At 38.5% G+C, this 12,789-nt stretch overlaps 1 protein-coding gene across 1 annotated transcript in view; it reads right to left on the bottom strand.

The window, feature by feature from the left end:
• Positions 1-3,537: 3,537 nt before the first annotated feature.
• TMEM19 (transmembrane protein 19) overlaps positions 3,538-12,789 on the bottom strand; it is a 29,300-nt gene continuing 20,048 nt past the window's right edge. Inside the window, exons 3-6 of the mRNA XM_065415851.1 lie at positions 11,543-11,680; positions 10,920-11,174; positions 8,519-8,728; positions 3,538-6,347 (exon numbers count right to left, since the gene is read on the bottom strand). Of these exons, the coding sequence (XP_065271923.1) occupies positions 6,184-6,347; positions 8,519-8,728; positions 10,920-11,174; positions 11,543-11,680 (767 nt within the window). The 3' untranslated portion in view covers positions 3,538-6,183. The remainder of the gene's footprint in view (positions 6,348-8,518; positions 8,729-10,919; positions 11,175-11,542; positions 11,681-12,789) is intronic.

Genomic DNA, 12,789 nt, shown 5'->3' with positions numbered 1-12,789 from the left:
GGGACCCAAATTAAGGTTACAAGGGCAAAATGCATTCTGGCATTTCCTAACTGTTGAGTGCTTGACCTTGCAGCCATAATGTTCTTTTTAATGTATTTTTGATGTAATTTCTGCATTTAAAAAAAAAAGGTGCAAAAAAAATTTCCACTATGTGGAACCATATTTGGTCATGAGAAGGGTTCAGACCTTAAGATCCATACCACAATCTTCTATCACTTGACCTAATGGAGTAACTAGAGCAGTTGTAGGCTGTTATTTTCTATGCAGACCAGACACCAGAGGAGGCTAAGACACACACTTTGCCTGTGGGCTTCTAGCTATTTTCTGACAGGAGAGGAATGTAGGGATTCAGGTGTCTTGGGTTCAACTTCAGATTCTGGAAGGAGTGTACTGTAGTGGCTACAGAATTTCTTCCCTTGTTCTCCCAGCTTCTGTCTCTCCCCTTCTGCCCCTATCCACCTCCATACCTGCCCCAACTCCTGATCGCCTCTGCATTCAAGTTATGCAGCTTCAGTCTTGTCCTCCACATGCCAGTAGAGTGAATGTTGATAGCACAGGAGAGACAGTCACACTGCTGTCAGTTCCTAGTCCAAGTGCCAGAGCAGCCCCTCGGAGAGCTTAGAGCTATTACAGGGAAAGTCTAGTTAAATCCTGCAGCCTGGGATGAAGCGTGTTGTGTGGGGACTCCACATCAACAGTCCAATCAGCTCACAGGGTCTGTGAGGAGCTGGAGCATGCTCAGTGCAGACAGAATCTTCAGAGAATTTAGTAGCCAAACTCTAACAAGCCTCTACTGACCTTGTGCAAACTGCAATTTTTCAGAGGCACATAACTTGGCCAAATTTGGGTTAATTTTCACAGGGACAGTTCAAAGCACATCCCTGTCAGCAGGGCAATCTCCCTGCTAAGTTACAAATCCCCGCTCTAAAGAATGAAGGTGCTAGATCTTCCCAACAAAACAGTTGTAAGAAAATATTTTTTAACCTGGGCAAAAACGACATTTTCCCCCAATCTCATTCTTGGAAACTCAAATATTTCAGCTGATACTTTCAAAAATGTTCAGTCTGAGGGAGACACCCAGCATAGAAAATTTCAGCTTCAGTGGTTAAAGTTTGGCAAAGTCGTATGCAGCTAAAATTAGGGTCTTATAATGGAAAGTAACAGGCAACCATAACTATAGGTGGAACTAGCAGCTCCACCTATAATTTATCAAAAACTGCACATGAACAATTAGTTCAACTATGCTGTCTATACACATACCTTTGCTGAAAAAACTCATTGCCTTGGAACGTCCATGGCAAAAGAAAGCTCTAATTTTCCTTAGGGTCCCTTTTATGACACCCTCAGATGAACAAAGTGCACTCCAAAATAAAGAGATCTCTGCAGTGAATGAATGCCTTACAATCTGTTTTGAAATCTCTCTAGCCTCACTTGGGAAATTTACTTCACAACATAAATTAGCTAAAAGTTGAGGGTATTAATGAAACTGAGCCACAATGCTTTGGCTATCGCTTTTACTCTGTGGCTACAACACACCTGCCATGCAGGATTTTTTTTACCCGGCCTGTGTTGCCAACGTCTTGAGCAGGGGTGGGTGAAAGAGAGCAGGAAACAGCTCAGGAAGGGGATTGTGGAGGCAGCAAGTGGAACCAGTAGCGGGGATTTGATACTGCAGGGAAATAAAACTTCATAACTTTTAGTGTAGTGCAGTTAAAAGCTAAGCAGGCAGGGAAAGGCTCCTCGAACACGACAGCAGACAGTTAGTACAAGGAAAAACGTTATTTAACTCTCCCTGTACACTTGTATTGTAATACAGCACCAGGAGTGTACTGGTACAGCTCCCCTCTGTAGCATTTTCAGGCTCATTTTTGTAGAGCTCTCATCCACAGCATTTTCAGGCCAGCTATCCATACAATGTTCTTGTGTAATCTCTAAATCTGCTGTGTAATACCGTTCTTGGCGGCCCAGAAAAATCTCCTGTCAGACTTCCTGGTATAAATGGGGTCAAAGGGCACCTATTATGCTATCTAGGGTGCTTTGTGGAAAACTGTCCACCACATCATTCTTAAGTGCAGTGGTGGCTTTGATTGCAGAAACAGTCCAGGTCCTCATAGTACCGGCAAGCAGTGGGAGCTTTACCAGAGGTCCTGTTCCTGTCCCTTGCCTTCAGCTACTTCTGCTGGAGATCCTGTGCTTTGACTGCACTGGGACCAGGTATGGGAGTGCCCTGCTCTTCATTGGTTCTGTCAGTGTCTTGTAGAAGCTGCCTTCTGGTGACTCTTCTCCAAGCACTGAACATGCAACTCTCCAAAACAACAATCCAATCTAGCACCTCTGCAGGAGTTCACAAATAAATCTAGGGGAATGGGAAGCATGGGTCCACAGGGAAGTCTTGGGGGAAGGGAGGGGTATGGCTATAACATATGTGACTCCAGGTGTGTGAACTCACTATCTGGTATCAAAAAGAGGCACAGGCCAGCCTGCATTTAAACAGGGAGGTGAGATCCAGTCAAGATGAGCCATGGAGGTACACAGATAATCTGATCCAGGTGTGAAGCAATGCACTGGGGAGACTGCCAGAAGTATAGTAGTTAGGAGTGCGCATATGCAAACCTTACAGCAAACAAACTCATTGCAGAGTTGCTTCTCTTGCAAGGATTCATTACAGCAACGTAAGATGCCAAATTCACTTTTTAAAAAGTTATGTATAGATGCAAGGCACTTTAAGGCAAACTTAAGGTAATTGGATATAACATACCTATGTAGACAAGCCCTATTACCAATCCTGAGCCATCCAGTCTTAAACTTCTTTCATTTTAGAAAGGGCATCAGTCCACTTGATGTGTTAATCTGGCATCCAGATTCAATAGGATGCAAGCTTTCATTTTAAAAAAAAGTTTCAACCTTTTGTTGTAAAGACAACCATCTGAACATGAATTAGTGTAGTCCTATCCTAAACAGCAGATAGGTGAGAACTCTCCCATTCATCTCCCAGTGTTCACTATGAAGCCAATAATGGATATTTAGGAATCAGATTTGAAAATAATGTAGGTGTGCAATTTGCATACACAGTTAACAACTGTTCATACACACCAATTAACTGCATGCAGAAATTGCCAAACAAAAGGCAGAAGTAGTAGTGATCCAGAAAGGGCCATGCATCACTAAAACCATATTCTACCTTTTATAGCTGTTCAATGGATTATCTGGACTCAGAGTAATAATTTAAAAATCAAAGCCCTGGGCCACATTTTAACATGTAATTGGGCCATCTCCCCAGATTGTTTGACATCCCTTATTTAGTGGTTTTAGCTAACCATGTCTCAGTGAAGTGCTCACACACTTAACTACGGTGGATCTCTCAGGCACAAACAATGCTCATTTATGACACTTAGTAAATTAGTACAATTATAAAGCTGTATTCTGTAAATAAATGATTGCATTGTTGTATCCTTAAAAATGCTTCAGATTGAGATACCAGACCAAGTGAAAGTTTTTTCAGCCAGAGACAAGATTTAACACACAAAAACCAATTGCATTGTGTGTTTATTAAGAAAAACTACTTCATATTTATAGTGAAAAATAGTCATTTTCTTGAACATACACAATCTATAAAAACTATACAGATAAGGCTCAACTGACCTCCAACTGGAATTTTTCAGTTTAAGGAAATCTGATCAAAGTATTGGAGAGGTGATTTGTGAATTTTCATGCTGTTTCAGTAAGAAAAAATAAATTAGTGCCAGGTAAATGTCAAATTTTAATTTACAGGCACAGATTAATCTCAAATACTAATCCACATACAGGCATTGAGGCAAAACAAATATTCAAATATTTAAAACAAAGTGTAATGTAATTGCTTACTATGGAAAAACACTATGTGCGCTCAATTCATTTCTATTAATATCTTACTCTGCTTATTTTGCCTCCTTCCCTTTTATCACCCGCCCTTTTACTTTCATCTATTTTCTCTGTGCCTATCCAGACACCTTCTAATGATCTCAAGTGTTAACATTCCATCGGCTTCTTTCTGGTCCCAATAACTACACTTAGTGACATGCACTGGTTTACAGGCACTAAGTCACATACAGTTTCCCTATATTTCTCCTCCTCCTCTCATAAGGGCTACACTTTCTGCACAGCTATTGTGTAAAATACAAAAATCAAAGGCAACATAATCTGCACTACTATGTTCTGTTCAATTTAATAATATCTTGTCCAGTGTAATTGTATCCTGTCCAGAACGGATATTATTTAATAAAACTAATGCTACAGAAAAGGCGAGAATCATTCTTTAAATACGATTCTGTACACTAGAAATTTAATGGTGGGAAATTCAAAAGCACTCAGTGTTGGCCTAACTCTGCTCTCACTGACGGAGGTAAGCCAATACTCTACACTTTTGAAAATCTCACCCTTATCTGCTAAGTGCAAAATTGCTTGTTTACAATTTAATTTAACAGCAATGAAGGCATTTCATACTGCTACGCAAAGTGTTTTTTTTTTTTAAATATGTTATGGATATATGTTCAGTGTTGTGTGGTGTTTTAGTCTTGGGATCCACATTAGATTACAATGGAAACTTGGCTAAAAGCGTCCTTAATCCCTGAAAAGATACCTTTGATTCCTGCAGACAATACAAATATTTAAATTAAAAGCTAAACCCTCTCAAAGTATTTGTATGTTTTCACTTTCTTACCGAACTCACCATCATCTACTTTTTTCTTTCTAAGAGCCTTCCTCTAATGTCTAGTGGCATTAACAAAATCAAAAATGTGTTAGCACAAAATCCTAACTATATCATAAAGAAAAACTGATTTATTTACAGTTAAATTAAATATAATTAATCAGTAAGGGCATCTATGCCTTTCATGTTACAGTGCTTTTCAACAAGAACATTAGGATGCAGTGGTCACACTTAGTTTATTCTCTTTTCAAAGATTCTGCCAAGTCTCCTATACTTAAAACTGGGAATATCCCTGGAACTGGTAATCGCTCTCAGATTGGAAGAAACTTTTTTTGATGCACACATTATGAGTCATATCCTGCAAATGGATCCAGGTGGATGATCTCTATATGGCCAAAAGGATCCACGCATGCAACCCAGTTGCAGGATCTGATTCTATACAATAAATACTAAATTGTTAACTGAAAAACATTTTAGCCTGTCATTTAATGACAAAAGTGAAAACCCTGTAATAGTTTATCAACAATAAAGGACCCAACACCTTGACAGCTCCAGTGAGCAGTAATTTGTAAAGCAAAAAAGTAGTGTTACTGAGAAAGAACATGAAGACCACAACTTGGTGAACGTGCTATTAAACTCCGATTATTAAAGAGTAATTCCACAGTTACAGAACAAGTTACATCTTTTCTAACCAGTTGATTTTGAATTAAAAAAAAATGTAATCTTTACTTTAATATCAATAACTTAATCTAAGAAGTACCTTATGATGCTGCTTATATAAGCTTTATATTCTTGTTTTGCTTATTGGAAAAAGGATAGTTTTGATTTTAAATTTAGTCATATGCCTGAGACATTATGTTATAGCATTACTTTTTTTTACCCATCGTCAAAAGCATGGCAAAAAAGTAATACAACATGGAATAGGCAACTATGCTTATTAAAGTACAATTTTTTTTTAAAGACTTCAATACACCTCTATAAAACCTATAATATTGAGCAGACAATGGGAAATGTATACTAAACTAGAATTCAGTGATTTCATCGATACTACTATGATCTACATTACAGAAAATATATAGTACTTTGTTTGTGGCTTGGTGAACAGTGTTAATAGTAGTTGTATGGCAGACCCAGGTTAGATTTCTAGTTGTATTCTTTCACTCTTTCTTCTGCCAGGTGTTGGAAATGATTTGGAGGCCAACCATTCAGCTCCAGAAGTGAAAATGAAGTGCTTCATGTTACAAAGTAGCAATCTGTGTCCAATTAAGGAGTAGCACTGACAGGTTATTAACAGAGCCTCATCTGGTCCTCTTTCTCCAGAAAGATGGTGGCTGCCCATAAAACTTACAGCCTAAGGAAGTTAAGATAGTGAATCCTTCTGGCTCTGAAAAGGATGCAGAGGACTCCCTCAAACAAGCTAAAAACAGTGTTTTGGGGAGAAACCTTTGATTCATATTAAGTGTATTTGAACTATGTATTAAAAGACTTAAGAAGTTTCACCCTCTTGGCCAGAAACCCCATGCCACACCAGGAAGTAACAAAGCAATGACTACAGAAGAAAAGAGGTTCACTGCATTGTTGTCCAGTATAGGTTTTCCAGATATGTGCTTGGAGTCTTTTGTTTCGTAGTTGACAACCATGCCAATACGCTTGTCAAAACCTGGGGAAAGAAGTAAATAAAAGATAAATTTACAATACTATCATAGTTGAGAGGAAACCCACTAGTACCAAGACCTCAAATGTACATGACTGCCTACAAGTGCTTAGTATATGGCTGTTGAGTCAAACATATATAAAAAGGACAATTAACTAGCCAATAAAGTTAAACTATTATTCTAAACTAACACTAATAGCCTCAAAGAAGGGAATCTAGATTCTATACTTTTAATTACTGTCAGTGAGAAGCTTTTTTAAAAATGTAGTTACTATTTCTATGAAATCTACATATGCAGTCCTATAATAAGAAGCTAATAATAGGGCTAATCAAGAACAAAAAACTAAAGAGTTCTGATATGAATGATGCTGTTAAACAAACAAATGGTTAGAAACAAAGTATGTCTGTCAAAAAGAATTAGTTTTCAATGATAAACGGTGTAAAGAAAATGGTTACTCTGATGGCAAGTCTACTCCTCTTAGATCAGTGGAGGAACATTTGGGGAGGCACGCAGGGAGACCCCAGACGGCCCCCACAAGGGGGGAGGGGTGGAGAGAGAACACTGCCCAGCTCCAGCCCCGCTCTGGCTGCAGCTACGGCTCTGGCCCTGGCCCCAGCTCAACTCTGCCCTCATTCCCTCTCTGCCCCCCGGCCAGCTCCGCTTCTAGCCCCAGCTCTTCTTCCCCCATACACAGTTTTGCCTTCAGCCCAAGCTCCTCTGTTGAGCCAACTCTGCAGTAATGAAAGGGGAGGCACAGACAGATTCCATTACTGGTAAGGGGCGGACACAACAGGAAGTTTGGGCACCACTGTCTTAAATGCTGAAATAGCACTCACTAACATCTCCACTTCCAAAACAACAGTATTTACTAGCTAGCTGCATGGCTTTCCCTCCACTAACCTAGCTACTCTCTACTCTATGTTGTTCTTATGTTGTTGTTCTTACTCTACCTTTGTATTAGCAGCATTTTAACACGGTTTTTCATTAGCTATCCCAGTGCGCGCCTTGCCACTCCACTATTTTGTGTTCCAGGAGAAATGTACATTTCTAGAAAACTGGCAAATGAGGTGTTTGTGTGGGGAACGAAGGGAGGAGGAAGCACCTCAAAGCCGGCCAGACCAATATATGCCAGTATTTCTCTCGTAGCTTTTGAGTATCTCCTAATGCCCAGCATGTTAAAAGATAAGAATATTCACCTTGAACTTCTGTTTTATTGTAAAGAGATGCCTGCAAACACACCAAAGACAACATTTTTTTTTAAAGCCTGTTTGGGAAGCAAATAGCTGGCAGTGTTGTTGCCTTCCAATCTCTTACTAAACTTAGGCCAAAGCCAGAGTTCAGCGGTGAACAGGATGAGGCTACAGAGGCACTAACTTCACGCTGGGGTAGCCTAACTTTTACTTAATACGTGCTACAAAAAGCCAAGCCTCATGTTTATTTTCTAGATAACTTGCCAAACCCAAGAAAAACAAAGAAAAAGACCTTCTGCTCCCCATATAAACATCTTTAGTGAAAGCCGCAATCAAAACCCAAATGCACTGCACAAGTGCCAGATTCTGCCTCCCGTAATCACCACAAGTAGTACCTGACTCTACAACTACTTTCATTCCAATCAAGGTGACTATTTGCAAAGTAACGCATTACTCCACGTGGTAAGGTGGGACAATTTGGCCTTAACTTTACTATGTTTGTGATAGGATAATAGAAAGTAAAAGGAAAGTATTGTCATATAATATTACACACACTTTGGTTTGATAGCAATTCAGTGGAACAAGTAAGAAAAAAAGTACACAAAGCCAGTGTGCACAAGCCAGTGTGCACTACTAGGATCTGACATATTCAAGCAAGGCCTGATAAAAAAAATACCACAATTTTTCCCCTTGTCATACCATTTCATAACCATTTTAATGACTCAAAGATGATAGCAGCCTCAGAAAATTTTGAAATGCCAAAATCAAAAAGTGGGGAGAAGAACGAAGATGGCAGAGGATAAGGGTAAAGATAAATTGCCTTTTCTCCTATCTTCTTTCTGATCTCAACTATTCTATTTACCTTTCTTTGACCACTGTAGTAATCCCTCCATTCTTTCCCTATTTTCAAAACCACTTCCCCAGCCTCTCTAGAGTTAAAAGGGAGCTTTTAAGTTAAGCAGAAAAATAAGCAGAACATTTCTTACCGGTGTATTGCATTGTAGCTCCTAAATATGAATCAATAATTGATCCCAGTAAACCAGCCATTGCGCCAAACACAACGAGTGGCCACTGTGGAGCAGATATATCCAGATCACTCACAAAAACAAGCTGAGTAATGAAGTAAGCCACACCTACTAGCATGCCACCAATGAGACTTGAAATTAGGCCCACTAACGTAACACCTCCATTAGTACCTAAATCAAAGAAAAACGGAGTTGAGTTATAAACCATTTCGGAAGATGTATTAATTGGCTTTAATGGTTTACTTGACAGTAAAGACAGAACTACCTTCTCACTCCCAGAGGCTCTGTTACACTAGCCTTTGTTTCTCTGAAATTTCCAGTAGCAACCAACAGATTGTCTACACTGATGCTCTCACTGTTGTTACTGCTGATGGAGCTACAACCAGTGTTAGCAGTGGTGGGAAATTTTAGAGAAAAAAGGCTACTGTAGACAAGGCAAGAGCTGATCCTTCCTGACTGGCACTGTGCTGGGAAGCTTACCCTGCAAAGTTGCTGCCTATGAACTACCACTTCAGTAATCAGATAACTTCAGTCTCCATGGCTATTAATCCAGAAACTTTCACAAAGTTTCAGTATTACTTATACACTTCAATTTTAGGGGTAGACTGGGAGGAAGATAAAGATATCCTCCCAACCTGTACACGTAACTCTATTCAGCCAGAGTATCTACCATTCAAACTTTCAGAAGTAGTTCATCAAGATATGTTTTGCCCAAAAGATATTTAAAAGAATTATCTAAAAAAGCAACACGTTTAACTACTTACTCAAAAGGAACCCAGTAAGCATTTATGGTGAAAAATATATGAGGCAAACTACTGTCCTCACACAATTTAGAAATCAACTTACAATATTACAATCACCAACTCTCAAATTTAGGGATCCAGATTTCTTTGCTTCAAAAAAACTCAATACTATGAATTGTTTAAGAGTTAGCAATGTCATCAATTAATGGAGACAAGGAGTGGTAAGACAGCAAAGCAGGAAATGAATTGACTATTTGGTTTAAAAGTGCATTTTTGTAATCTTTACATTTAAAACACACATTCTGCTACTGATTAGAAATCTTATCTAGCTTGATTTTAAAAAGCTTTTCACTTCCCCTTTTTTAAAGCAAGTCAGATGACAGTTACCATTCTTTAAACTACATCTACTGCAATCTGAACATACTAATGGTAGTAAAAACAAGCAGTCTCAGAATTCTGTAAGGGTTTTATCTCACAGGATGCTATCTAACTGTAGCTACGTGAAGTTTTTTCATAGTAGTAAATCTGTCAAAAAATGCATTTTTCAGGTCACAAACTATTCATAAAATCAGGTCAAATTTGGTGAATAGTTTTGGTTCAGTGGTTCCCAAACTGGGGTTTGTGAACCCCTGGGGGTTCACGAAATGTTACAGGGGGTTCTCGGGAAAAAATTCCCTAATGGCGAACAGAGCTGTCCCCAGGAACCCCAGGCAGCACGAGGCCAGCAGCCTGGAGCCCCCAGACTTCCAAGAGCTAACCAGATCAAAGCAAGTTTATCTATCACACTGGGGAGATTTAAACTTCAAGACTTCTTATAAGAAATGGAAAGAGAGGTGGATATTTTTTGTTGTTTTTAAAATTAAACAGGCAGCTAGTATTGTTTTTAAAATTATTATGAAGACAAGTTTAAGCTTTGTTGTAACGTGTGTTGTTTGCCTGGACTGCTCAAGACCTGAATGCTTGTGTAGAAGGAACTCTTTGAGTTGGCTTCTTAAATACCTTCATGCTGTTTCACATCTGATACTACTTGATGAAACATAGGAGTCTTGTCTCATGTCTTCATGAGACTTGACATTTTAGTGAAAGGGGTTCACAGGTTGTTAAAGTTTGGGAACCACTATTTTGGATGAAAAAGTCAGAATTTTTTTTTAAAACGTCAAAACAGTTTATTTCACACCATTTCAAAAAACAAAACATTTTAATACATTTTATTTTGACTCTTTGGTTTCATACTTTAGATTTTTTTTTTAAATAAAGAGGGTTAAAAACACCTGAAAATGATAAGATTTGTTTTGGGTCAAACAAAATGTTTTGTTCAACCCAAAATGAATTTTTTTTTCTCCCCATTTTGGCAAGAAAAAGACTGTTTCAGTTTGAACCAAACCAAAAGGTGCTTTTGAATTTTTCTCTCTCTCTCTCTCCAAGCTATTTTTTTATTTACAGCCCATGACAAACAGAATGTGGTAAATACTATGTCAAAGTACTAATATTTACCACTCAAAACTTCACAATGCTAGCAGAATTTGATTTATTCTTTTTATGGATATGATTATATTAAGGGTCCCAGACAGAAATGACACAGTATTAAGACAAGAATGTGTAAATCAGTAAGCCCTTACCTACTGGAACCTTTTCCCATGTTGTTATTAACCTTGGCTCACTTTTACTCCAGACACTGCCAATCTCTGAAGCCCATGTATCTCCAGCAGAGCAGGCCAAAGCTCCCAAAAGGGATAAACACATCCATGATGCAGTGTACTGCTTGGAAAAGTCTATTGGAATTTCACCTGGTCCATTTTCTATCATATATAGCAGAGCCAGCTCCGTAGGGACACCACCATTACAGAATACTTGCACCCAATTCCTCTGCCCACCTCGAGTAAAAACAAACAAAAATATTTGAATATTTTCACTGTAGCAGAGAAACTTGACATTCAGCCACATCATACAGTAGCAAAAGCAAATTAAAAAGCGCAAAAAAACCCAAACAAACCCACACAAACTCAAAAAACAACATGAAAGTCTCGAGTCACAATCACTACTTTTAGTTTATTACTATTAAATGAACCACTAGCAAGCACATTGCAACTAGTCCAGAATGGGGATAAAGAGGATAAGAACGCTTTACAGTGTTCTCTATTCTGTGTACTACTACATAATATCTCTAACTTTCAAAAGTATCAGGTAAGATACAGTATCTATTCTTTACAGATTATCTGACAGTATAATTCTTAGTGTTTACCTTGTTTGAATTCTGAATCTATATGCTTCTTCACATCTTCTTTCCACTTAGTAAGTTTTGAAGAAGTAACAAAAAACATGAGCAAAGCAGTGAAGAAGCTGTAATTTGCAATTGTTAGGATAAATCCAACCACTAACCCTGAAAAAAAAAAAGGGGGGGGGGTAAATCAAGCAAGTTTAGTTCACGCAATCATCTTTTTAAAACAATTAACAGGAAATTATTTTGGAGTCTCAAAAATTATCAATTACTCTTTCATGATAAACCTAAAATAAAATGACAGTGCAATTAGCTAGATCATTACTGTAGTACCTGAAAACTGTCTACACAATTTAAAAAGAGCCAACCATTTAGACTGAAATTTTTTTTTGGCCTTTTTTGCTTTGATGTTTTCCTTTAACATTCCTGAATAGTCCACTAAGTATCTGGACAGTATATGGTTTCTGAAACAGCCATCTGATATTGCCAGGAAACAGTAACACTCATCTATGCAAGATACAAAGAAAATTAAACAATAAGATGAGGCCAAATGACATCTAAGTGAAAATCCCTGGATATACCCTGCCTGGAGTATTTTATTGTTTCTAGGCAGAAAGCAGACAGAGAGCTATTGTTATGTTTCCAGCCACTACTATTTGAATGCTGACCTTAAACACATCTTTTCATGACTTGGATTCCTTTGTTTTTTTTTTTAAATAGAGCCACCTCTTTGGATTATTTGACAGGTTGGGCATTCCCCCCATCCATTCATATCATGTCCTGACAGTTGCTAATCTCTCTCCTTTTTTCTGTTCATTTTCTCTCTTGCTTTTTCTTTTCTGTCTATTATTTCCTTTTTGCCATCCTTCTCTTTATTGCTTTTTCACATGTTAGTTTTGACTTTTCTTCTACTGACTATTTACTTCGGATTTCCCCTACTTACTCAACTGCTCATCCGAAGCCACATTCTGCTAGTAAAAGAAGACAACTGGTGCCACCTGAGGCTCAGCTAGCTCAATGTCACTGCAGTAGAGAAGCTTGCCCTGATTCTCTATACAAGTGAGCTACTCCTCCAGCTGGTTACAGTAGGGGTTACAAAGGGAGAAGAAAAGTGAAGTTGGTGGCTTTCAAGGTGTTGCCTGCCATTTTACCTGCAGATGAAGTACCATATTTGCAGTGTGATATAAAAGAGGGGAAGATTTGGGGTTGTGCTCTTTTACCCTTCTCCCCGACACTGATCCTCATTTCTGCCCTGTGCTTCATGAAATGGA

This window comes from Emys orbicularis, chromosome 1 (genome assembly GCF_028017835.1).
Source record: "Emys orbicularis isolate rEmyOrb1 chromosome 1, rEmyOrb1.hap1, whole genome shotgun sequence".
NCBI lineage: Eukaryota > Metazoa > Chordata > Testudines > Emydidae > Emys > Emys orbicularis.
This window is presented reverse-complemented; position numbering and strand designations above follow the sequence as displayed.